The sequence below is a fragment of the Malus domestica genome, chromosome 11 (assembly GCF_042453785.1).
Source record: "Malus domestica chromosome 11, GDT2T_hap1".
In the NCBI taxonomy this organism is placed as follows: Eukaryota; Viridiplantae; Streptophyta; class Magnoliopsida; order Rosales; family Rosaceae; genus Malus; species Malus domestica.
Window position 1 is genome coordinate 5,365,179 of NC_091671.1, and position 23,442 is coordinate 5,388,620.

The 23,442-nt window shown below is 42.0% G+C and overlaps 1 protein-coding gene across 1 annotated transcript; it reads left to right on the top strand.

The window, feature by feature from the left end:
• Positions 1–9,595: 9,595 nt before the first annotated feature.
• Positions 9,596–12,503, top strand: LOC103447330 (cinnamoyl-CoA reductase 1-like). The gene is made up of 6 exons (XM_008386526.4): positions 9,596–9,881; positions 9,989–10,164; positions 10,269–10,454; positions 10,662–10,824; positions 11,467–11,653; positions 12,127–12,503. The coding sequence occupies exons 1-6, from the start codon at positions 9,764–9,766 to the stop codon at positions 12,269–12,271; spliced, it is 975 nt and encodes a 324-aa protein (XP_008384748.2). The 5' UTR covers positions 9,596–9,763; the 3' UTR covers positions 12,272–12,503.
• Positions 12,504–23,442: the final 10,939 nt, after the last annotated feature.

Consider the following 23,442-nt stretch of genomic DNA (forward strand, 5'->3'; position numbering starts at 1 on the left):
AGTAGGGATGAGTTGATTAATCTTTGGATGACACAAGATTATCTTAATTCCAGGGAGAATAAAGATAAAGGAAAAATCGGTCAAGTTGTTTTTGATAATTTAGTTGTGCGGTCTTTTTTTCAAGATTTTGAAAAACACCTTGACACTGGTACAATAATAGGTTGTAAAATGCATGACATTATACATGACTTTGTGCAATTTATCACCAAGAAGGAAAGTTTGATTATGGAGGGCTGAGGGTGCAAACTGTAAAATAGAGGTACTGGGCAGTAATCTTCGCCATTTGAACTTAAAGTCTAAAGCTTATCGTCGAGGTGTACTTTCTATCACTTCTGACAATTGCAAAAGTCTATGTTGGAATGCATGCAAGTCATATCTTTTGTTAAAATGCATGCATGAAATAAACATGTTGGATGACTAGTGAAGTTAGGCTAGTCAACCTTCTTTGTGTAAATTAGGCAAGTTAGGCAAGTTAGGAAATTAGGCAAGTTAGGCAAGTTAGGCAAGTTAGGCTTATGTTCTCTTTCTTTTCCTATATAATGTTTCATCTTGTAATTGTTTTGATATGAAATACACATAAAAAATTCAACATGGTATCAAAGCAGGAACTCGAAATTCCTGGCTCTGTTGATCGTTTCCGCTAAGTTTCTTTTACTCTAAGCCAAGATGGCTGTAGAACATTATGAAGCTGAGTGCTCGATGGATGCTCTGTTGATCATTTCTGCTAAGTTTCTTTTACTCTAAGCCAAGATGGCTGAAGAACATTTACTCTAAGCCAAGATGGCTGGAGAACATTTACTCTAAGCCAAGATGGCTGGAGAACTTTTACTCTAAGCCAAGATGGCTGGAGAACATTTACTCTAAGCCAAGATGGTTGGAGAACATTATGAAGCTGAGAGCTCGATGGATGCTTTAGCTTTACCTAACGTTGTTCAAGTTTGCGGCACGAAGCCATTTCAAGTTTGTTTGTTTGCGGCACGAAGCCATTACTGTTTGTTTGCGGCACGAAGCCATTTCAAGTGGGAATTTGGTAACATGGCGCAGCAAGAAGCAAAGCGTTATTTTTACTAAACCTCTTCCTACGGTTCAGTTCATGCGCATTCTGTCCAAGCTTGGCTCAAGGAATCCCCTCGATCCAGCTTGAGGGGGAGTGTTGGAATGCATGCAAGTCATATCTTTTGTTAAAATGCATGCATGAAATAAACATGTTGGATGACTAGTGAAGTTAGGCTAGTCAACCTTCTTTGTGTAAATTAGGCAAGTTAGGCAAGTTAGGAAATTAGGCAAGTTAGGCAAGTTAGGCAAGTTAGGCAAGTTAGGCTTATGTTCTCTTTCTTTTCCTATATAATGTTTCATCTTGTAATTGTTTTGATATGAAATACACATAAAAAATTCAACAGTCTACGTACGCTGATAGCAATTAATTCAAGTGTTGATAGGGTAGGCGCTAGTTTTATTTTAGAATTTAAGTGTCTTAGGACGATAAATTTGTTTGGAAATTTCATGGATGTACTCCCACAGGAGATTGGTGAATTGGTGCATTTGAGACATATGGATTTGTCTTGGAGTGAAAAGTTGGGGAAATTACCAGACGCCATTTGCGGTTTATACAATTTGTATACCTTGGACCTTCGGGGATGCTATGCACTTGAAAAATTGCCTGATAACATGGGAAAATTGATTAGCTTAAAGCATCTTTACGTTGGCCATTGTGACTCGTTGAAGTACTTGCCAAAAGGGATAGGGAGATTAACAAGTTTGCAAACACTAGACGTCTGTCCTATGTTTCCAGTTGATAGCGTCAGAGCATTTCAAGCTGGGGATTTGGGAAGTTTGAACCAGCTCCAGGGCAGTCTCAGAATAAGCATTTTGGGGTAGGTGAAAAACCGGAGTGAAGCACAATTGCGGGACAAGAAGCAACTTTTTCATCTCCAACTTGATTTTGGTGAAGTGCGTGAGGATCTGGAATCTTTAGAGACCAATGTGCAAATAATGAATGTCTTACGACCACATGATGATCTGGAATCTTTAGGGATTTATGAGTATTCTGGCTCGACTTGGCCGAATTGGTTGGTGTCTTTAAACAAGTTGCGATTCCTTACTCTGCAGTATAATTGGGGTTGTGAAACTTGGAAGATTGCCGTTCCTTGAAAAGCTATACGTAAGGGGGATGGGTGTAAGAAAGGTTGGTGGTGAGTTTTTGGGAGTAGAATATGATGATCAAACATCTTCTTTGTTCAAATCATCCTCATCAATATTATTCCCCAAATTGAAGCAACTCAAATTTAATGACATGTGGTATTGGAAGGATTGGGAAGGCATGAAAGGGGGGAACAAAGTTGTTTATACCATATTTAGGGCCTCGTATTTAGACCTCGTATAAATACTCGAGGGACTTAAATGTAATTATGTAATAAAGGAAGGGGCAAATATGTAATTAGGGGAGGATCCCTTATTCTATAAAAGGGCATCTTCACCCTCACAAACTTTAAGCCTCTCCTATCTAGAGCAAAGCTTTCACACTCTCTCCTTCGCAAATACTCTCAGAGAAATACAATCAGTGTGGACGTAGCCCAAACCTTGGGGTGAACCACGATACATCTTGTGTTATTTACATTTCATGTAGATTCACGGTCGGATTTACGTTGTTCCAAGACCTCCGGTTTTATGCATCAACATTTGGCGCCGTCTGTGGGAAACGACATGAAAAGTTATGTCGTTTCTCTCTCAATTTTTCATCTCACCACCGTGAAACCTTCACAACCTCACCACTATCCACCGTAGATCTGAAAAACCCACACAGAGACACAATCGTTTTCTCTGACAAAATCTCATAAACTCGTTCAGAGACGAGACCACAAACTAACAACCCTCTTCTTTTTTTCACCTTTGACCGTACTTCTTGGTGAGTTCAAATTTCCAATTGAAATCCCAGTAGCAGAAATGCAAATGTTAAATATCACTTTGAATTGGAGGCCTCTTTCGACTTCCACTCCATGATCGAATCCTAAGCTCGAATTCCAAGCACTATCAGTCGCGGAGCTCAAAGAGCGCCACGCGGTGGCGAGCGACACCGTCAACTCGCTAAGAGAGCGGTTGAAGCAGAAGCGCGTTTCCTTACTTGACACAGATGTGGCTGGGTATGTAAGGTCACAAGGGAAGACTCCCCGCCAAGCTCAACGCACAGATCCGCCAAGCTCAACGCAAAGATCCGCCGCGACCCACTCGATCGTTTTTTATTTTCAGAGAGCACCATGGCCTTTGTATTATCTTTTCCTGTAAAACTTCATCCTTCAAACCATCAGGTGGGGTAGATCCTGCTTTCCTCCATCATGGCTTCGCAGGATAAAGGTTGACCGCTACCGAAATTCGGGGAATGGGATGTAAACTACCCAGCTTCAGCTGAAGGATTTACTGTTATATTTAACAAGGTCAAAGTTGACAAGAAGACCAGTGTGGCTCATCTCCATAGCCGGTCCTCCGTGGCAGCTCTTCACCATCACCCGGCCTTTCAAACTTAGTCCTCCCATAGCTCGGCCTTCTCGACGGCTCTTCGCCGTTTAGCTAAAAATATGGGTGATAGGTAGCATGCGCTTTGTTGAAGTGGCTTTGGTAGAACCAGATAAACGTGTTGTAGCACTGGCAGATGCGTATTTCTTCCCACCCTTCCAGCCGTCATTGTTTCCCAGAACCAAAGGTGGACCTATGATTCCTAGTGAACTTCCTCCAAGGCAAGCGAGACTTGTGGTTTATAATAAAAGATCAAATGAGACGAGCATCTGGATTGTTGAACTATCAAAGGTGTATGCAACAACTAGAGGTGGTCACCATATGGGTAAAGTCATTTCATCCAAAGTTGTTCCAGATTTTCAGCCCCCCGTGGTATATAAGCCCAGGCCCATAGAGTCCCCCACTGCCCCTTCCACAGCTTTCGCACCAACACATACAAGCTCACTTTCATGAAGTCCCCTTTCTGGCATTAAAATTATATTGGTTACACATCCTAGAACTGGTGACTTGAGGGAGTCTCAAAAGCTACATTTACAACTTGTATGTCGAGTATGTGGTGACTTAAGAGCCGAAAGATCCAAATTCAAAGAGGAGTCGAGTGTGAGGTGGCTGCTTTTTCTGATGTTTCTGCTGCCGTGTTTCAGCCCGTCGCCTCCAATATCTCCATTCTTGAGCAGTGATAGGAGCATATTTATGCGACTGAGTTAGCTTGTTCTCATGCATTTATGTTGTTATTTCTTAGTTAATTATGTATTTTAAGTTATTTTCGTGTGTTTGTAGGTCCAATGGGTTAATGTGGCAAATAAGTGCATTTTGGAGCATTTTTAGGCATGGAATGGATAGCTTATGCTTAGAGCAAAAGGAATGGACGAAATTTGAAGTTTGTGCATCATCATCTCCCTATAAATAACCGTTTTAGCACACTCATTTCACCCAACACATTCACCTACCATTACATACACTCATTTCACCCAACACATCCACTCATTACAACCACCCAACACATTCACCTACCACTACATCCACTCATTTCACCCAACACATCCACTCATTTCAACCACCCAACACATTCACCTACCACTACATCCACTCATTACCACCACCCACTACATCCTCTTCCTAGCCTATAAATACATTCATCCACCCTTCATCAAAAGAGAGATATATCAATCAAAACACATCCATTCATCTTCACATCCATTCCTCCATAGAAACAAACCTTCAAACACTTGCCAACACCTTGTGCCGTAGCAAAAGAATGGAAGGAAAGTGCTTGGATGTGCTTGTTGTCCAACTTGGATCGTTGGAGTGTTTATGTGTTTTCTTTCTTTTGTTTCCAATGTTTAAATTCATTTTATTTTGTTTTGTTGTGAAGATGAGTGGTTAAACCCCTCTTGGCTAGGGGTGATTTCAAAGCCATGATTATGTGTGTAATATGATTTGATAAATTCCAGTTATGAACTCTTGAATCGTAAATGCAATTGGCTTAACTATTTGATTGATAACTTATTTGTATTTGTTGATTAAGGGTCGACACTTAATTGGCATGCATTAATCCGTTGCTAGAATATAAAGAAGTTTCACATAATCGCTACAAACTTATATTCACATGTAGTGAAGGTCGCTTATAAACAATCGTGTTAAGTTCAATTCCTAGCATGAGTGACATGATGCCATAGTTGCAAGTGTTTTGTCAATGCTTATGATTTTCATTAAACGTAATGATATTTGATTGTATCTCTATTATGATGTCATGTAGGGAACTTTAGAATAATGTTTTGGGTTGCCAAATGATGTCATCCAATCAAATAAAACAAGGAAAATCTTAGAGTTAATTAGTGATGTCACGGTTAATTTGGAGCATTGTCATTCATAATTCAATGAAGTAGTAACTGGAAATCGAGTTATTTGCATACATGTCATGTGTAGAAAAAAAGCCTCTATCTATCTCATCCATCATCTTATTTCTCAAATTTGTTTTACAATCTGTCTAGTTTTTCATAATTGTTTGTTTGTTTCAACTTCGTCCAAAACTCAATCCCCATTTACTTTAGTGTGTCTAATTAGTTGTAATATGTTTTAATTTGTGTTTTTAAATGTTTTGATTCAAGTAAAAGTCAATTTTCGTCCAAAGTCATTTCTAGTGTCTAGTTTAAGTTTATTTAGTTGTTTTAAGTTGTTTTGAGTATTTTAAGTTTGCTTTGAGTCTTGTGAGTCTTGTTAAGTATTTTTAAGTTTAGTTTTATGTTTTTGAGTCAGTTTAGAGGTTATTAGCAAGCCCTCCTAATATCCGGTCCAGAACGATCCATACTTATACTTGTACTACAATTGTCAAAAGAGGGTTAAATTTGTGTGTTAAGATAATTTTCGCATCAAGCAGCTCAAGACCTTTGCTGTTGACAAAATGATAGACTTGCCGTTGAGATAAGATCCCTCTTTTCTTTATTATCAAAAGAGGGTTAAATTTGTGTGTTAAGATAATTTTCGCATCAAGCAGCTCAAGACCTTTGCTGTTGACAAAATGATGGACTTGCCGTTGAGATAAGATCCCTCTTTTCTTTATTATTTTACTTTATCATCATTACTTCCCTAGCCACCAGAAAATGATGGAACTTTCATGATACAAACCCATACTCAAAGAAATCAGAGGCACAATGGAAAGATACCAAGAAAAGCAGTGGGAACAGAAAAGCAAAAAAAAAAAAAAAAATAAAAAAAAAGAAAAGAGGAGTGATGGGCACGACCAGGCTGTCCAAGAAAGCAAGTGGGTGGTATCAAGGCTGTCATGTTACGTTTTACAGAAGAACATGCAGGAAACGGAAAAGAGGAAACAAAACAAAAGCAAAGCAGAAAGCAAAAACAAAGAATGATGTGATTTGCTTTTATTGTTTTTATGATGTAATTTATTTTTATCTTTCGGAGATATGCTCAAAAGAGCCATACCCTTTATTATCACCAACCAGGTGACCAAAAGTACGCCCAGTACTCCACAATTATTCGGCAACCTACCGCTATTACCACCGACCAGGTGATGAGATGTACAACCCGTACTCTAATTTGGCAACTAGCCATTCATGCCACCAACCAGGTGATCAAAAGTACGCCCAGTACTTCATATTATACATGAGCATTACTCATATCAATCATACATAAACATTCATGAGCATCACTCATGTCAACATTCATGAGCATCACTCATGTTAACATCCATAAGCATCACTCATGTTAATCAAACATTCATGAGCATCACTCATGTCAATCAAACGTTCATGAGCATCACTCGTGTCAATCAGTTTCAAAAGCTTCATTTACAAAATCACTAGCTTCAAAAGCTTTTTTTTACAGAGCTACAACTTCAAAAGCTTCATTTACAACTTCAAAGCTTCACTTACAAAGCTTCAGTGCAGGGTATACAAATACCGCCTCCAAACAACCGTCACTTCGGCCCGTACATGGATTCAATTTGAAGTCTCCAGCCAACAGACTCTATTAACCGAAGACTTGAAGGACTACATTATGTACCATATATTGGGCCTCAACTGGGCCTCATGAAAAATACTTGGGGGACTTAGCCCATTACTTATGTATTGAAGAGCGAGCCCTTATTCTATAAAAGGGACTCTCTCACTTTCATTAGAGAGCACCTATTATTCATGTACTAAGGAGCGAGCTCTTATTTTATAAAAGGGACTCCCTCACCATCATTAGAAAGCAACGCCGCCAGCTGAGCAACCGTCTCGCTGCGAGCATTACTCCTAACCCATCACTTATGTATTTAAGAGCGAGCCCTTATTCTATAAAATGGTGAGGGAGTCCCTCACCACCATTAGAGAGGATCGCCGCCTACTAAGCAACCGCCTCGCCGCGAGTATCAACTCTAGCACATCATTTATGTATTGAGGAACGAGCCCTTAATATATAAAAGGGACTCCCTCACCATCATTAGAGAGCATCAACTCTAGCCCATCATTCATGTATTGAGGAGCAAGCCCTTATTCTATAAAATGGACTCCCTCACCTTCAAACGCCGTAAGCCGAGCCAACCAAGGAAACATAAGCCACAAGCCGAGCAGCCTCGCAGCGTGTGCTACTTCTAGTTGAGCGTCATTTTAGATTGAGCACTGCCTCATATTGAGCATCAGTTTAAGACATCATCTAGTTACTTCGGCCCACACATGGACTGAATTTTAAGTCTCCAGCCAAAAGACTCTCTTAACTGAAGACTTGGGGGACTACTGTTTATACCATATTTAGGGCATCGTATTTAGACCTCGTATAAATACTCGAGGGACTTAAATGTAATTATGTAATAAAGGAATGGGCAAATATGTAATTAGGGAAGGAGCCCTTATTCTACAAAAGGGCCTCCTCACCCTCACAAACCCTAAGCCTCTCCTATCTAGAGCAAAGCTCTCACACTCTCTCCCTCGCAAATACTCTCAGAGAAATACAATCAGTGTGGACGTAGCCTAAACCTTGGGGTGAACCACGATACATCTTGTGTTATTTACATTTCATGCAGATTCACGGTCGGATTTACGTTGTTCCAAGACCTCCGGTTTTATGCATCAACAAAAGTAGATTTTGGAATTACAATCATGCCATGCCTTTCTTTCTTACACATAAATGCGTGCTATGGGTTAGGAACACTGCCAGATTTCCTATGCGAAATACCACTGCAGAATCTTACCATTTTGGGGTGTTCTAAACTTGCCCAACATTGCGTAAAAGGTAGCAGAAAAGAGTGGCTCAAGATTTCTCACATCTCAAACATCGAGATTTAGAACATATATGGTGAGTTGCACTGCTTTGATTTTTTACTTCATTTGGATATATATATATATATATATATGTATATGTATATGTATATGTATATATATATACAAATGCAATTTAACTATTTGCTTTCCAAATTGCAGTACCTTTTTCAAACATCAAACCTTCAACAGATATGGTGCACTGGGGCAAAAAAGTTTCCAGCTTATCTGATGACTGATATAAAGAGAATTTATCAAGTGATGTCGATGTAACTTGTCGAGATATGCCTATTAGGCACCACATCAAACATTTGACAAGCACAAAAAGGACAAACACCAAACATTCAGATGTTCCTCGTAAAACCTTTGCATGTATATTTTTAAGACTCCGGGTGGCCTAAATATACATCTGCACTGGCATATATCGTTGAACGATGCTCGTTTGCCATCTCCGCCATCACTCCCAGCCCAAGCTGGCCGTCCGATAAGGTCAAGGGCGAGGAAGCTGCGTGGGAATTTGCCAAGGAGAAGGGCTGGATGTCGTGTGGTGAATCCAGGCACAGTGATAGGCGCTGTTATGTCGCGGAGTCTCAATGCTAGCATGTTGATGCTCGTTCGCCTTCTTGAGGGTACTTTTCTCTGCAAATTAGCGAATTGAAATCTGATTTTTCCTATAATAGAATTTTCATGCGGGTATAGATTTGCATACATCATCTTCCCTTGGTCTGCTTAGAATCACTTCCAAATGTCGATTTCCAGGTTTATCAACCTTTTGGTGCATTCTCGCTTGCCTTCCGAATTTTACAAATTTTTTAGGTGACATTGTTTCTTGTTTATAAAAAAAATAAGAAATTGTTATTGACATTCAAAATTTTCTATAATTAGTAAGAAAATTATATTGTGAGAAATGTAGAGTAAATTTTTTGAAGTATTAATAATAGTTTCCTAAAAATAGACGATATTACTAATTTGCATACATCATCTTCCTTTGGTCTGCTTAGAATCACTTCCAAATGTCGATTTCCAGGTTTATCAACCTTTGGTGCATTCTTGCTTGCGGAATTTTACAAATATTTTAGGTGACCGTGACATTGTTTCTTGTTTATAATAAAAATAAGGAATTGTTATTGGCACTTCAAAAATCGCATTTTGCATTTTAAACTGTTTATAATTAGTAAGAAAATTACACTGTGAGAAATGTAAAACAAAATTTTTAAATTGTTAATAACAATTTCCTAAAAATAAACGATATTACTAATTTGGGATACATAGAGAAAGCAATCGTTTTAACTCAAGATACAGTGTGTAGTGTGTGTTTTATTTATATACTCAATTTCGATCTCTATATCTTTTTATTTGAAAATTCCAATTAGATTTTGGGCCTGCCTAAACGAAAATTATCCAGCTGGCCCAATCCAACTTGATCACCATCAACAATCAGCTAAAGTAAATGAGGGACACACGACAGCCGAAAGCTAAGGGCCACAGGAGGGAGGATGTCGAAGCAGGGTGAGGTCGTATGCGTTACCGGTGGAAGCGGCGGCATCGGATCCTGGCTCGTCCGTCTCCTCCTCCACGGTGATTACACCGTCCACGCCACCGTCAAGGATCTCAGTAACTTCACCCTTGCTTTTCCCCTTATCTACACAACTGCCACAGTTCCATTCATTCCATTCGCGTTCAATCCAAAATTAATAACGCCGTTGTTTTGTTTGTTGCAGAGGACGATGGCGAGACGAAGCATCTAGAAGCGTTAGTAGAGGGGGCAGAGTCGCGCCTCCGTCTCTTCCAGATCGACCTCCTCGACTACAACTCCATACTCGCCGCCGTCAATGGTTGCTCCGGCGTCTTCCACCTCGCCTCTCCCTGCATCGTCGACCAAGTCCACGACCCCGAGGTTCGCATCATTAAGCAATATCAAATTCCTTTTAATTTTGATTATATTTGATTAATTATGCTTAATTATGAAACTTTGGTGCTTTTTTTTGGTTTAATCTGCAGAAGGAGCTTCTGGACCCGGCGATCAAAGGAACGCTCAATGTTCTGACGGCCGCGAAGCAGGCTGGGGTCAGCCGTGTGGTGCTGACGTCATCCATCTCCGCCATCACTCCCAGCCCAAGCTGGCCGTCCGATAAGGTCAAGGGCGAGGATTGCTGGACAGACATTGATTACTGCAAGCAGAAGGGAGTGAGTTACTCGAATGCCTAATATACGGTTTATTGTCTGTTTAATGTCCGCATTCAATTTTCTTATTGAAAGTTTGTAACTTTCGGTGCACGTTTCCCCTGCTTGTACTGTATCTTTCATCTTTTGATTATTAATTCTTCATTTTTAACTACTCGAAGTTTTCACAATTGGGGACTGTAATGCTGATTGTGTTTGGTGTATGGCTAGTTGTGGTATCCATTATCGAAAACGCTGGCGGAGAAAGCTGCGTGGGAATTTGCCAAGGAGAAGGGGCTGGATGTGGTTGTGGTGAATCCGGGCACGGTGATGGGCCCTGTTATCTCGCCCAGGCTCAATGCTAGCATGTTGATGCTCCTTCGCATTCTTGAGGGTACTTTTCTCTGCAAATTTTGTGTTAGAAAATCCTCTATGACTGCACCTTGAAGTAGATTGTTGACCTTGTTTATCCTCTTGGACTGCCCTCTTAAGTTGCTTGAATCTTCCACTAGCACTTAATGTTCTCTTGCCTGATAGTATGCCATGTAATGTTGCGAAATTCGCACTCAAATCATAAATTTAGACGAAATTTGATCTTTGATTGACAGTTTGTATGATGACATATCATCTCAATGGCAAGAGAACATTTCCCATTTATTATGTATGATGCTGTGGTTGGTTGATGAACTAAAAATGAGGTAAAAATGAGGTTTTTTTTTTTTTTCTCTTAAGACATTTTTGCTAAAGAAAGATTGAGTTTGGTACCTCAACACTTGGAAGATTTCTTCTTTCATAACAGTCGAGATTGCTAATTGTTTTGCCAGTTTGTCCGTAAGCTTGAGAAGGTAGATTGTGTGAGCATGCATATGTGTAATCATAAAGGAACTCTTCTACACCTCTTTTTTTAGCACATGTTTCTTTAAGTTGCAAGGATTTTTGATAAAGTTTTTTTTGGAGAGGACTGAGAAAGAGGATGAGGCCCTAGAAAGTAGAAACAACGTATATATAGTTTTGAGTTGTTCGCTCTTTGCTGCAGGCTGCACTGAAACATATGAGGACTTCTTTATGGGATCTGTGCATTTTAAAGATGTTGCTCTCGCACACATTTTAGTGTATGAGAACAAATCAGCGACCGGTAGGCACTTGTGTTTGGAAGCTATATCACGTTATGGTGACTTTGTGGCAAAGGTTGCTGAACTTTACCCTGAGTACAAGGTTCACAGGTAAGTTTTGGTCCACAAAATGCATTTGCAAATGAAATTTTGTGCATATCTTATGTTTTAGATGTTTGGTTTCCTGATAAGTGAATGTTTCGTCCCTTGTCAGAAGCACAACTTAAAAATATACTATGTCTTGATTTTTTAAACCGAGGTTTCTTAGATGCACTGAACTCTTCTACAGCTGGAGGACCATGGTTTTTTCTCTCTTTTTTTCCTTCCATCACGTGTTTTAGATATTTGAGACCAAATTAGCGAATTGAAATCTGATTTTTCCTATAAAATAGTTTTCATGCGGGTATAGATTTGCATACATCATTTTTCTTTGGTCTGTTTAGAATCACTCCCAAATGTTGCTTTCCAAGTTTATCAACCGTTAGGTGCATTCTCGCTTGCCTTGGAAGAATTTTGTAAATTTTTAGGTGGTGTGAGTGCCTGATTTTGAAAATGATCGAGCTAATATGTTTGCCTTTGTGTAGTTTGCCAAAGGACACCCAACTGGGCTTGCTGAGGGAAAAGAACGCAGCGAAGAAGCTAATGAACTTGGGTTTAGAATTCATTCCCATGGATCAAATTATCAAGGACGGTGTGGAGAGCCTAAAGAGCAAGGGATTTATTTCATAAATAAAACTGCAGGGATATGAAACTTATCAGGGATTGCAAGGGATTTATTTCATAAATAAAACTGCAGGGATATGAAACTTATCAGGGATCTAGGTATGTCTTGTACAGTTGTACTAGTTGCGAGGACATGTAACCTGAATGGTTGTTTCAACTCCCTTGAATATTCCCTTTTCTGTGAAGAAAATACTATTAATGATTGTACGATAAATTTACCTTAAAGTTCACACTTAAATCGGGTTAGCTGTTAGAATATCAGTGCATTGTTGGACTGGAACGCTACGTGGTGGCTAACCAGTTCCACGTAAGTCCTCCCAGTCTACGTCAAATTCTTTGTATAACGAGGGAATTTCTCTTGATTTTCACCACACCGAAAGTTAAAAGGACTAATAGCAAATAATTCCTAACATGGCTAGTACTGTGGAAGCAAAAGCAGCAGCAACAGCTCCTCCATCTTCGGTTGGTGGGGACGTTAGCAAAGTAGATTCCAATGTTCTTGAGAAAATCCTCCCAGAGTAAATGTACGGTCGGGCAGTTGAGGTGCGTAGAGAAGAGTACCATAGGCAGAGATTTGAGTCCAGTTACTGATATGTTGTGGCGGAATTTCTACGTGAAGGAGTTCGGTGCTTCGAGGTTGAAGAGTCGGCATCAAATGGAAGCTTCTCGGAAACAATGCCGGCAAGTTTTTGTTGGCACAGGGGCAGAGGTTCCGTCATTGTCAAGAACCAACAAAAGTAGCAGCAGCAGCAACACCCTTGGGGTTGGCAGCGACAATGTTTCTGTCCGAAAAAAGGAAAGCTTGATCATGAAGAAAGCAAAGAGTTACTGTTCCAAGAAAGATTCGACAACATTCAAGAGAAGCGCCATCGTTTCTGAAGATTACGCTCCAAAATTTTGACTACTACAAACTAGGCAACATCAGAGCTTGCTTGATAGCCTAGGCCTTTTAGTTTTGATCAAATCTACTCCCTCTCCTGACAATGTTCTATATAAATTCGAACAATACTTGGCTACTTAAAATGCATAAAATGTTCTTTTAGTCTTTGACACAACTGACAAATGGTGTTATTAAAAGATTTAATATCTTCAAACATTTACTTTAAAGAAATTATACCCTTATGAATCTTTGGTTGCCGAGAATACATGGGAAAGTTACTGTCTTTTTGTTTGTGTGTTGTCTAGGAATAGTATTGTCGTGGGTTTCAGAATGTGCAGAAGATTGGTCTATTAGTAAGGTTGTGATAGAGATAGTTGTTTACATAATTTTGTTACTTTCAGGGTTCGAATGTATCGAAAATGGTCTAAATTTCGTTACTTAAAGTAAGTATTGGGGTTTGCTCAGTATAGTGAACTCTACCAGAAGGTTACATTGTTGTTGTACATTGATTTTCAACCGGAAAAGCACTTGGAAGTGTTTCCTGGACTAGCTTTTAAGTCTATCAACTAGGGTTTTTCCAGGTACTTTTGTATAGAACTTAACACTAATGCGTATTGTCAACTCCGCATTCAGGCACATCACCATAGTATCAAGGATAAAAATGTAATGACACCTACAAGAGAGAATCCTTAGAGGATAAGGAATCATAGTTTGTTTTGGTTGTTTTTCCTTTTCTGTTAGCTGTAACAGTTTGTGTATAAATACCCAAGTGTAAACATTATTCAGTTATGCAATGGAAAATATTTTTCCTAATATGGTATCAACCGCCAATAGTCCTATGACAACTCTCCCTCTTCGATCCTCCTTTCCCGCTTCTTTCTGCACCGCTTGACTTTCCTCTTCTTCTCCGATCAATCGATCGATTTCTTTATCTTGATCGTGAATTCTTCTTCAACCTTCAGCTATGGCGGACTCTGCATCTCCTTCCTCAGGATCAGATCCTCCTGCTCATCCGCTTCCTACAGAAATCCCTAACCCTAATTCTGCGATTTCCTCTTCCATCACCATCCAAAATATTGGATCTATGGTTCCAATCAAGCTTACAACTACAAATTACCTGACTTGGAGTGCTTGATTTGCATCGATTGTCATGCCCCGATCCCGACGTACATCTAGGATTGACACGTGACGTTATCAAATAACCATATATCTAACATACCCGTCTATGAGATATGAACCAAGCACATGCCATGCCTCGAATTGCGTAGTAAATTTTGTACACTTTATGGATGCATCTAACATTCTCGTTAGACTGCCTATGTACCCTACACAGGAATCAAGCCATTCGTAGTTCATCTTCGCTACAACTCGACATATAACACAGTCAGTTCAAGCCAAAAGGCATAACATTCCTCAATCAAACTTTTGGACTTGACAAGCATGAAATTATTCGCTTCAAGCTACATAACAACCCACATGACAATCAAGGTTTCTATTTCATCCATCATATAAATCATTATCTTTCAACATAAAATCGCAATTCATATCATGTGATATATCAAAGAATCAACAAAGCACAATAGTATCCTCTAGTCGTATTGATCATTGATCTAATCGTATTAATAACAATCATATTCAACATCACTTCACATTCACCTCAAGTAATCCATTCCATGAGTCAAGGAGACACGATATTAACATTTAATTACGTTAATTAGTCAACCAGATCACATATCGGTGCACGAAATTAAATGAAAGAATTCTACATAATTCCCTGCCTGGATTCTAAGTAATAACTTGATAATTCTAATTTATATTCATAAGGTCTATTGTGGGTAATTCTCATGCATTCAAATCTAATGTTCTAGACTAACCTTATGGCAATGAGCAAGAGCAAGGAATCCGAACTACTCAACAAAATCCAACAGTCTTGGGTTCTGGACCACTCAACGGAACTAAAATACCAAGTGTGGAGCCAAAAATATTCACTAGGCGACACGTGGACTTTTGGACAAAAGAGGACAAAAATACCCTCGAGGCATACCGGGTTTCCTACACGCGAGCAGTAGAGAATCATTTTTTCAACCAAGTCAAAAGTGCCCAAAATAGGTATCAACTTAAAACCTAATTTATTCATATATTTCCCATTTCATTATTTAGCTAATCAATTAGCTAAATAATATACTTATTCCTTTCATATTTCATAAAATCATAATAAATTGACTAATTAAGGGATTAATTACCTAATCAATCCCTTAATTGTCAATTTGAAACATCCACTCAAACCTAAAAACACAAGAGGGCCGGCTATCCCATTGAAAAACCTAATCCATTACCTTTTTTCTACCTTTTCCCACCATTTCTTCCTTTTTATTAGCCAATTATACAAAAAACCACCAAAACATTCATTTTATGTTTAATAGCCAAATAAATTGGCTAATTAAACCTAAAAACCCTAGCCACCTCCTATCCCTATAAATATACTCCCATTCTCACCAAAAAGCTAATTCCAACACTTTGGTAAAAATCCCAAAATTCTCTAAACACTCTTTCTCTCTAAATTCTAACTTTGGCATCGGAGGTTCTTCGGCCAAAGCCCCCTCCATTCATCGTGGGCGCGTGAGGCTCTTGGCCTTAACCTAAGGTGTTAATTGTTTTGTAGGTGCAAAATCGTCCAAGATCAAGGAGGAAGAAATTTGCATCCACAAATTGGTGCTTTCATTGAGAGTTGAAATCCATACTCGTAGAAGACTCTCGCACAAAAAAGGTTTTTTCTTTATTTTCTAGTCCATTTGAATATTTTTCATACGTTCTTATTATTAGAATTTTTTACTTGCAAAGGTTCTTTGATAAAACGTATAAGCAAAATATAATGGCTAGAAATTTAGAAAATTCCACAAGTGAAAATTCTAATGTTCAAGAAATGGGATTGCGGAGATCCGTGAGGCTAAATGCGACAATAAGGGGAGCGGCATCATCATCACGAGCTTCAACCATGGGAACCACCGTGGTGGCTACTTCGGTAGCTACCCGCGGCGAGGTCCATGGTGCCTTCACCACGGCCACCATGGGAACCACCGCGGTGGCTACTTCGGTAGCCACTCGTGGCGAGGTCCATGGAGCCTTCACCACGACCCGGAGATCCGTAAGGCAAAATGCGACAATAAGGGGAGCGGCATCATCACCACGAGCTTCCACCATGGGAACCACCGTGGTGGCTACCTCGGTAGCCACCCACGGCGAGGTCCATGATGCCTTCACCACGGCCACCATGGGAACCACCACGATGGCTACTTCGGTAGCCACTCGTGGCGAGGTCCATGGAGCCTTCACCACGGCCCGAGCCGTGCCATCCAAGGCTCACGGTACCAAGACCACGATCCAAGCCGTGCCATCCAAGTTCACGTGGACCCAAGCCCAAGCCTCGCATTCACATGCACCGCGTATTGAGCAGCCTACTCCCGTGATCCAGCCTGCTCCCGTCGAGCAACCCACTCCCGTGGCCCAGCCTGCTCCTGCCAAGCAGCCCACTCCCGTGGCCCAGCCTACTCCTGCCAAGCAGCCTACTTCCGTGGCCCAGCCTGCTCCCGCCAAGCAACCTGCTCCTGCCAAGCAGCCTGCTTCCGTGGCCTAGCCTGCTCCCGCCAAGCAACCTGCTCCTGCCAAGCAGCCTGCTCTCGTGACCCAGCCTGCTCCCAACGAGCAGCCCACTCTCAAGGCCCACACTGCTCCCGTGGCTTTCCAAGCAGCCCAAGTCGGCCCAAAACTATCTCAACCATCTGGACCTACCATCGAGCCGGGGGCATTCTCACCACATTTTTTCACGGATTTGACATTTCCCAACTCAAATCTCGCGCCCGGAGTCTACCACCATTCCACTGCTCAAGGAGGCGCATTCATTCCAAGCTCTTCCAATCCAAATGGCGAACAACACTTGTCTCGACAAGTCATAGAGTTGACGAGCGCCCTTGCACAACAGACAACTTTGGTGAATCAACTTTTGCAACGCATCGGGATCCAACATGCCCCGGACGAGGTATCCCGAAGTAGGACAAGGGCAGACGAACCTTTCCAGCAGCATCCCAGCAAGCAGCCATTCGACCAGCCACGAGTTGAACGTTCAGGCAGTGTACATTCCCGATTGGGCCCCCGAGATAGCGTATACTCCCGTTTTAGCGCGCGGATGAGCGTGTACTCTCGACTAAGCCAACGGATGAGCATACATTCACGGTTGGGGTCACACTCCGATAGTCAACATGAGCAACCTTCCAGACAAAGTGTTCATTCGCGGCTAAGCCCACAAGGAGCATCATCCACCTCACATCAGAGTAGGCAGCACGACGGACGGAGAGAAGCAGTCACTCAATCCAGCTCAAGTTCAACCAGCAGCCTGCGAAGAACTCGCTCGCCTGCTAGGAATGCACCATATGCACTGCATATGCGGCATAAACGAGCCAAACACATGGAAGAGCAGCCTAGACCAGCAAGTCATGGCTGGGGGCAGCCGAGAGCTGCACTACCCCAACAAAGGCAAATTCAGGAAGAAGTAGAGAGACTCTTGACCAAGCGATTGCATGATTTCCAACGCAATGAGGTCACCGACGAGGCACTACGATGGAACATGACCAACATAAGCAGGTCACCCTTCACGGACGAGATCGAGCAGGCAGAGCCTCCACGAGAGTTCAGCATGCCATATTTCACATCTTTCAAAGGGGATGAAGACCCGGAGAGACACTTAAAGCGCTACCGAAGTGCAATGATCCTTTATCGAAACAACGATGAGCTCATGTGCAAGATATTCGCCACCACTCTACAAGGCGAGGCGCAAGATTAGTTCTACACCTTGCCGCCACAATCCATCCGGGATTTCTACGAACTTTCTTTGGTTTTCACCAAAGAATATTCATCCTATCGCTCGATCAAAAAGAAGTCTGATCATTTGTTCAACGTCAAGAAGAACCCAAAGGAGTCGCTTCGCGACTATGTGAGGAGGTTCAAAGTAGAGAAGGCAAAAATAGTCGGATGCAACGACTCGATAGCTAGAGCAGCCTTCCAAAAAGGACTTCCAGCAGACCACCCGCTATTCGGAAAATTGATCATGAAAGAAGATCTAACTCTGGCAGACTCTTTTGCTTTGGCAGAGAAGTATGCACTTTGGGATGAGGCTCGCCAATGCACATTCAAGGACTTGAAGAAGTACCCGACATCACCTCCCTAGAAGCAGTGGATGACTTATTCACATGTTTGACGTTATCTAAAGTAGCAATAAGCTCTACCATCATGCGAGAAGAGATGGGGGCCCGACTACCTGTATTCCACAGTTACCTGTATTCTACAGTTCAAAAGCTCTCCTCGATGTTATTAAAAATTCAAAAGTTAACTTTGGCGATAGTTGTTGCAATAAGCTCTACCATCATGCGAGAAGAGATGGGGGCCCGACTACCTGTATTCCACAGTTACCTGTATTCTACAGTTCAAAAGCTCTCCTCAATGTTATTAAAAATTCAAAAGTTAACTTTGGCGATAGTTGTTGCAACCTAGAAGCACAAATTTTACTTTCAAACGCATGCAATCATCCTAATGACGTACTATTCTGCCCAATCCAGACGCGCGACGATAAAGGCGTAGACCCTGGCGGATGTAAAGTTTTCTGATGAACGCAACACTGGAAAGACACACTTGAAAGCAAGTTTTATCCTCGTCACCCTGAAAGATTCTACATAGGAGCAACATGTACCGGCAGTTGAGTACCATTTCTTGCTGCGCATCATACGGCCCTAGCCGACCCTTGCTCAATGATTCAACTCTAGAGTGGCCCAATACCGGCAGTTGAGCATCTCCTGTTGCGTATGACATGGCCCCATCTCCACAGCTCCCTACTGCACCTTCACGCCGAGCCTAGGTGACGCAACAAAGCGGCCCAACGATGCCTCAGAAGTAGCCGAGCACACTCTAGCTGCGCCTACTCCACCCGATGGAGACTTCTGCCATTTACATGTCGACGGCGCAGAAAAACCTTCGTCACTGCCGGCAGAGAAGGCTCCAAAAAGATGGATCCCATCTGGGAAGGTCCGTACAAGATCAGCAGAGTAGGGGGCAAGAGTAATTACACCCTCACCACCATGAAGCGGCAAAAATATTGAAAAAAAAATGGATGGCCTACAATCTGAAGAAGTACCATGTGTGACCTCCCGCTACATCAAAACCCGAAGATTCAATAAGCTCGACGGGCACCACCTCACAAGCTGAGGACTATCCAGTTGTTATGCAGTTCCTACCTTACAGCTAAAGTTCTCGTTCGTTTTACTCGTTTTTCAATGAGGAATTTAGAAGTAATCACAACTTGGCTTGGTTGCATGCTTACAACAACTAATCACTCTTGCACTTCAAAAGAAAACTGCACCCTTCTTAGGGACTCATCGCAGGAATTGCGCCCCCCGAGTGACCAACCATGCTCTCCAGTGCGAGAGGGTAAACCAATTCTCCGACACCCATATGGGTCAACTCTCCAAGACGGGAGGATAAACTTTACACTCCGAATATCCAGACATGGATGAGCCTGGCTGCCCTAGTATAACTAGATGCACGATGGCTTGCGCCGGGATTCCTAGAAGTAGCCGCAATGGTCTTTTTCAAGGTTTAGCTAACTGAAGGATTTTGGGTCTCTTGGCCTAATCCGTGGGGAACCGGGCCCTAGAGACGGAGAGGGCACATTACGCAGTATATCCGATGGATGGCTGCCCTGGAATCCTAAAGCTGCTACCGAGTGCACTAAGGTAGCCTACGGATTCCGGAAGACTGCCTACGGCTTGCCCTTCGAGCAGTGAAGCCGCACTAGACTTATACAACCGCACATTCTTGTGAAAGGTTAGACAAGCTAGCGCGCATATACGAAGTTTTATCCACTGCCGACATGCTACGTAGTCGATAAGCTTCACCTCTGCCAAGCGCGGAACAACCTACACTAAGTCCTAAAGTGTTGTGATACTTGCTACGCAACCTACGGAATTGAAGAAAGTCAAAGTTAACAGCCTAGTGGTTACGCGGACTTGTCTGCTTCTGTAAGTAAGGCATCCGGCTGCCAACCCTATGGCTAACAACTTTGCAAAGTTCTACACCAACACCTACGGCTGCATAGGCTACGCGAGTTTGTCTGCTTATAAAAAAGTAGCATGCCTGCCACTGGTCTATCAAGTCTAAAGGTTAGGGCATGAACAAAAAAAGTGAAGATGAAGAAAAACGAAGGAAAACATATTTATAAACAACTAGCAAAGGTTGAAGGAGTTCAAGCAAAACAAAAGCTACAAGGAAAAACAAAGAAAATCCTAAAGGCTACCTAAAATACTACACTACAGCAGCTTGGACATTCCACGACTACTCGGTCGCCACACCTTCAACAGCCGTAACGCTCTTAGCAGCGGCATCATTCGGCGCTTCACCCCCGGCCGCCCCAGTCTGGGCACTAACTTCTCCAACTACTTCACCAATGGAAGCCTTAAAAGTAAAAGCAAGCAAGTCTTCCGGAGAAATAGAGAAGCTCATCCACTCTCTTCTTAGCATAAGTAGCGAAACGAAGCTCAGAAATTGCAAGCTTAAGATCTTGAATCTGAGGCGAATAAATCTCAGCAGCAAAGGGAGCAGGCTTTGGCGCCACTTTAGCAGCAGAGTCCACCTTACCACTCTTCATAATAGCAAGTCTCTACAAAGGTGAACCGGACTTGGCTCCCAAAGAACGTCCTACAGACTTCGGCACTGGGGGCATGATAAAACCTTTACGCTGAGTAATCTTATCCACAATTGTACTAGCCATTCTCAACATGGAAGACGCCACATGCTCAGATTTAGCAGCCTTACATTTCTTCCCATTGGAAAATCATGTCAATCACATACCTCTCGGTAGCAAGCGGACCCTCATGAGCAGCAGAAGAAGTCTTCAGTTTTTTCTTAACTGGCATCTCATGAGCAGGCGGGGAAGATCTCTTCTTTCCATCTTCATTCATAGTAAGCTCCACGACAGCGATCAGACGAGCCAATGCATCCGCCTTGATCATCTTTACCTCCTCTTTCTGGAGCAGCCCACATTTCTTTCGGCAAAGAGGACTAAGCAGCCAACGACATTCATGGTACTCAGCAGGGGAGCTCAACCTAGCATTCCAACAGGCAGGAGGCCTGCATGCCCAACATTCCAGCAGCCCATGAGACCCGCAATCTCCTTATTTCTCTCAATCACCAGCCTGGCCCGAGTCAGGTCCAAGAGCCCAAAGGACATGAGCCATGCGGCTCGCCTAGCACTGCGCCCCAGCGCCACAATCCGCGACCCTAGTTGCATAAGCTGCCTTTTGGCTCAAGCCAAGCCAAGCTGCCCAAGCAGTGGTCCCTGCCACAACATCTCCTCGGCCCATGCCGAGCCAACTCCTGGCCCCTGCCAGCCGATGTGCCGCACCACCCCGACGGCTGCCCCGCAATAGCACTATCCAAGAATAAGGCAAGAAAAATTAAATTTTTCTTACATCGGTGCGGCACGAAGAAGACGAAGAAAGCAACGAAAGACGGTCCTTTGCACGGGCAAGATGTAGAAGATTGCTAGAGGAGGGGGAACAAATATCCTCTAAGCTATCTCTCTCTTGTAGGGTAGAATAAATCGCTCTCCAAAGTTGATTTAATAACCCACTTAAGGTGGACTTAAATAGGCTTTGAGAGAAATTTATTTCCCTTTCCTAGAAGGATTTAATTTCCTATTAAAGAGAGAATCAACATCAAAATAGGAAGCAGTCTTAAGTTTCCTAAAGCAAGAAGATCTCTACACCTGCTGCCCTTTTTTGCGAGCAGCCCAACAGGTGTGGGGGCATTTGTGGAGCCAAAAATATTCACTAGGCGACACATGGACTTTTGGACAAAAGAGGACAAAAATACCCTCGAGGCATACCGGGTTTCCTACACGCGAGCAGTAGAGAATCATTTTTTCAACCAAGTCAAAAGTGCCCAAAATAGGTATCAACTTAAAACCTAATTTATTCATATATTTCCCATTTCATTATTTAGCTAATCAATTAGCTAAATAATATACTTATTCCTTTCATATTTCATAAAATCATAATAAATTGACTAATTAAGGGATTAATTACCTAATCAATCCCTTAATTGTCAATTTGAAACATCCACTCAAACCTAAAAACACAAGAGGGCCGGCTATCCCATTGAAAAACCTAATCCATTACCTTTTTTCTACCTTTTCCCACCATTTCTTCCTTTTTATTAGCCAATTATACAAAAAACCACCAAAACATTCATTTTATGTTTAATAGCCAAATAAATTGGCTAATTAAACCTAAAAACCCTAGCCACCTCCTATCCCTATAAATATACTCCCATTCTCACCAAAAAGCTAATTCCAACACTTTGGTAAAAATCCCAAAATTCTCTAAACACTCTTTCTCTCTAAATTCTAACTTTGGCATCGGAGGTTCTTCGGCCAAAGCCTCCCCCATTCATCGTGGGCGCGTGAGGCTCTTGGCCTTAACCTAAGGTGTTAATTGTTTTGTAGGTGCAAAATCGTCCAAGATCAAGGAGGAAGAAATTTGCATCCACACCAAGTTGTTTCTCGTACTTTACACAGACTTGTCATATCCAGTGCCTACATCAAGGGAATGATGCACTAGCAATTCAGAACTCGGTTAAGATGCGAAGCTCGGGTGAGTGACAATAATACAAGTATGTAATATTCAATAAAAACATACCATCGATCATAATCTATAAACATTGAGTATAGAGTCATGCTTTATGAAATCATAATCAAGTCGCTGAAAACTCCGAATGAGTCACCCAGACATCCAACAGCCTTTCCCATTCAAACCACCAAGATTCCCAAAAACCATCGTTCATATATACATTAAAACTAGGGCTAGAGGGAAGCAATTCGGTCGAAGCCTACATAAGTAACCAAACAGAAAGTGGCCCCCCCCAAAGCGGATTAACCAAGCAGAGCCACCCTTGAGAAAGTAACCTAGTAGGCAGTGACCCCCCCCAACGCAGATTAACCAAGCAGGGTCACGCTTACATCTGTTAGGAAGTGATCACCCAATGCGGATTAACCAAGCATGATCACTCCTAAGCATACATGGCCATAAGGATCACCCAATATGGATTAACCAAGCGCGGTCCGCATATGTAGCATGGTCCCCCAATGCAGATTAACCAAGCAGGGTCAAGATAACCAAGTAGGTAGTGACTCCCCAATGTGGATTAACCAAGCAGAGTCATACCTATAGAACTGTTAGGCAGTGATCACCCAATG

Coding starts and splice junctions, on each gene's coding strand:
- LOC103447330 (XM_008386526.4), top strand. CDS start 9,764: ATGTCGAAGCAGGGTGAGGTCGTATGCGTTACCGGTGGAAGCGGCGGC. Junction 9,882..9,988: donor CGCCACCGTCAAGGATCTCA/GTAACTTCACCC, acceptor TGTTTGTTGCAG/AGGACGATGGCGAGACGAAG. Junction 10,165..10,268: donor ACCAAGTCCACGACCCCGAG/GTTCGCATCATT, acceptor TTTAATCTGCAG/AAGGAGCTTCTGGACCCGGC.